We start from the raw sequence: 2975 nt of genomic DNA on the forward strand, positions 1-2975 counted from the left end.
GTGTGTACAATCATACCACATATTCAGGACAAAGACAAGGGCACTTACAGATGCACACACACACACACCGGGACAGAGCAGACTTACCTGGACATATTCCGCCTGGTTCTCTGCTGGCTCCATGTGACTGAAGAAACAAAAAAAGGAGAGAAGAAGGAGATGAAAGAGGGGAGATGTTAGGCAATGTAACAACAGGAAAAAGGCTGTAAATCCCTGACAAAATTGTGTGTTATCAGCGCACATGTGCACACACGCCTGCACTTTTGTGTTTGATCTGGTCTTGTAACAGGTGCAGTGCATGTTACCACAGACAAAAAACGAGCCTGTATTCCCATGACCCTCTTCTGTAGCGGCCTCTCAAGTGAGTAAAACGCTGTTTCAGTCGAGCTTCGTGGAAAAACAGACAGATAACAAACCCCACTGAGCATCTAAGGTTGCTGAATATGGAGCTGGCCTCTCAGATCTCTCGGGCACCATAACTCACACTTTTACACTCATGATGGATCCGGATCGTGTGTCAAAAATCCCACTGTGCTGCGGTCTTGGGACCTATACTGCGAGTACTGTTATGCAGCTTTGCGATACGAAGCAAGCACGAGCTAAAGGAGCAATTACACCCCCGGACAAGTTTTAAGATCAATCAGCGCAGTTCCCAATTGCATGATGGGTCTCATAGGGCCCAGAGCCTTGTTACACATGACCACAGAGAGGCCAGATCAAAGGGTCCCATCATGGCAGTGTACTCGGGAATGTTAATAGGTCCCACGGTAGAGAAGCTCTACATTCCCCTCCCAAGCTGCTCCTGTGCTTAAACTAAAAAATATATATATTTATAATATTTGCCTCCATCATTGTACTGATAATGTCAGCATACAGGGAAAAAAATGTGACTGTAAATACAAACACATACCAAGCATTCATGAGGACACTGAGCACTATAGTAGAGTCAATGTCAAGCATACCAGCTGTGGTTTGTAAGGCAGATTTGGATATTATTATTCCAGATACAAAAACAACTGCAGCACATAATCTTACACAAAACTAAGGGTTCAAGGGTTCAAGTAAGGCAATCTTTTGATTTCTGATTAGCTGTTACTAAATATAAGCAGGTTCTGACTTAAACCCTTCAACTTAAAGGGCCAGTGTGTAAGATTTAGTGGAATCTAGCTAGATACTGTATTTAGGTAGTTAGTAACTTAGCGTTTCTATGCAGCAATCTGATACCTCGTAATTTATTAGCCCCAAAGATATTGTTTCCAAACAACTGTACTAGCAGTGTAATTGCAGGTAGCAACTCCCTCGCTTCACCCTCCCTTTCCAAGCGCAAGGGAGAAATTACGGTGGCCGTGAAATGTGCAAAACATGGTGGTCCAACATGGTGGCCTCTGTAGAAAGCGACACGCAGTGTCTATAGATAAAAAGAGCTCATTCATATTCCTGTTTAGCTTTATTTCCCCCAGTTTTTCATTATCTGTTGTCATATGTTAACAGAGTCAAAAGGTGACGTATTGAAATTGCTTGTTTTACCAACAATCCACAACCAAACAATATCTAGCAAAAGTTTGCAATTTTTGCTTCAAAACTGACCGTTTACTCCATTAATTGACCAACTGTTTGAACTTGAGTAAAACATGAGTTAACAGGGGGACTTTTCAAATTAGTGCCAAACAAAGGAGCTGACATGCTGTGCTCCACGAGGGACAATGAGGCTAAAGAACAAAACCCATAGTTATGCCAGAAACACCATGACAGGATTTAATTGCAAAACCAAAACTTACCAGCCACCAAAGGCACCAACAACACAGTCTGAGAAAAAATAAAAGTGATATTGGTTTCCCAGAAAAAGCAGGCAAACTCAAGCAAAGAAGTGAAGAGCTGCACTTGGACAGAATGAAAAAAGGAGAGGGGGAATGGACAGTCAGGGTGAGAGATGGAAGGACCTGTGAGTTAGGGCTGAACAGACAGAGAGGAGAGAGCTCTTTGATGTGCCCATACTGAACTTGCAGTACACCATACAGCTTTATTTCCCACGGTCCCTGGGCTGAACTAATGGGCCGATGCTGCACGCTCGCACATGCGCGCCCGTGCCTGACAGCCAAACCCCAAGCCTGCACACACACACACACACACGCAGCTCCAAAAATCCCACTGTAACACGATACATGCACTCCGCTATCACGCATGTAATATTGGAGGCAAAGAGACCTTGGCATGTCATGGGAAAGCAGCGAGAAAATGTAATCGGCCGAGCTGAGAGGAGGAGGAGGAGGAGGAAGGGGGGCACCTTTCAGGAGTTACAGCACATCTTCCCTCAACTCTTCAATAAAGTTCTGACTTTGTTCATAAATCAACTACAGCGTTATGAAACGCACACAATGAGCACACAAAAAGCTTATTTATGTCGGTCTCCTAGGTGTCAGAAAGGATCGATGCAATATAAGAAAAACATCGCACCAACAGTGCGCCAGCTTTCCAGCAGCATCTGATCAATACGGGGAATCGATGTTACCTGCTGCTGCCTTTAAACAAGTGAAGTAATGAATGCTGTTATCTTCTCACCTCGCACCCATCGCCTGAGTCCTGTCCACAGCAAAGTCAGCAGCACAAACTGAAGTGTGAAACGTCCAACTTCGCCGCCAGGTCTACGCGCAGTTCAAACCGATTTGCGCCCCCTGGTTTACGCACAGAGCACGGCCGGATTCATCTGTTATGAGGGCCCGGGGCAAAGATGTGCTGCTGCGCACCATTCTCTATCTCTGCGGTGTGTACAGTTTTTATATTCTGGGATATAACCAAGCATTACTAAAATAATGTAGGGTTTAGAGTTTGATGAGTTGGGGAAAAAGTACTTTGATCCTTTACCCAAGTAAAGGTGGCAATACAACAATGTAAAAGTTACAAGTAAAAGTCCTTCACAGGACCAATGTGTAGGATTTAGTGGCATCTAGCACTGTAGTTGCAGATTTCAACGCCAT

At 44.4% G+C, this 2975-nt stretch overlaps 1 protein-coding gene across 2 annotated transcripts in view; it reads right to left on the minus strand.

Annotated features, from left to right (window-relative positions):
- Positions 1-2975, minus strand: part of sh2d3ca (SH2 domain containing 3Ca) — a 53816-nt gene that overhangs the window by 47281 nt on the left and 3560 nt on the right. For both annotated transcript variants that reach the window (XM_035668554.1, XM_035668553.1), the window contains exon 4: positions 88-127. In XM_035668554.1, coding sequence (XP_035524447.1) covers positions 88-127 — 40 coding nt within the window. The remainder of the gene's footprint in view (positions 1-87; positions 128-2975) is intronic.

Source organism: Morone saxatilis, unplaced genomic scaffold (assembly GCF_004916995.1).
Source record: "Morone saxatilis isolate NCDOM2014 unplaced genomic scaffold, NCSU_SB_2.0 Contig21, whole genome shotgun sequence".
Taxonomy (NCBI): Eukaryota; Metazoa; Chordata; class Actinopteri; family Moronidae; genus Morone; species Morone saxatilis.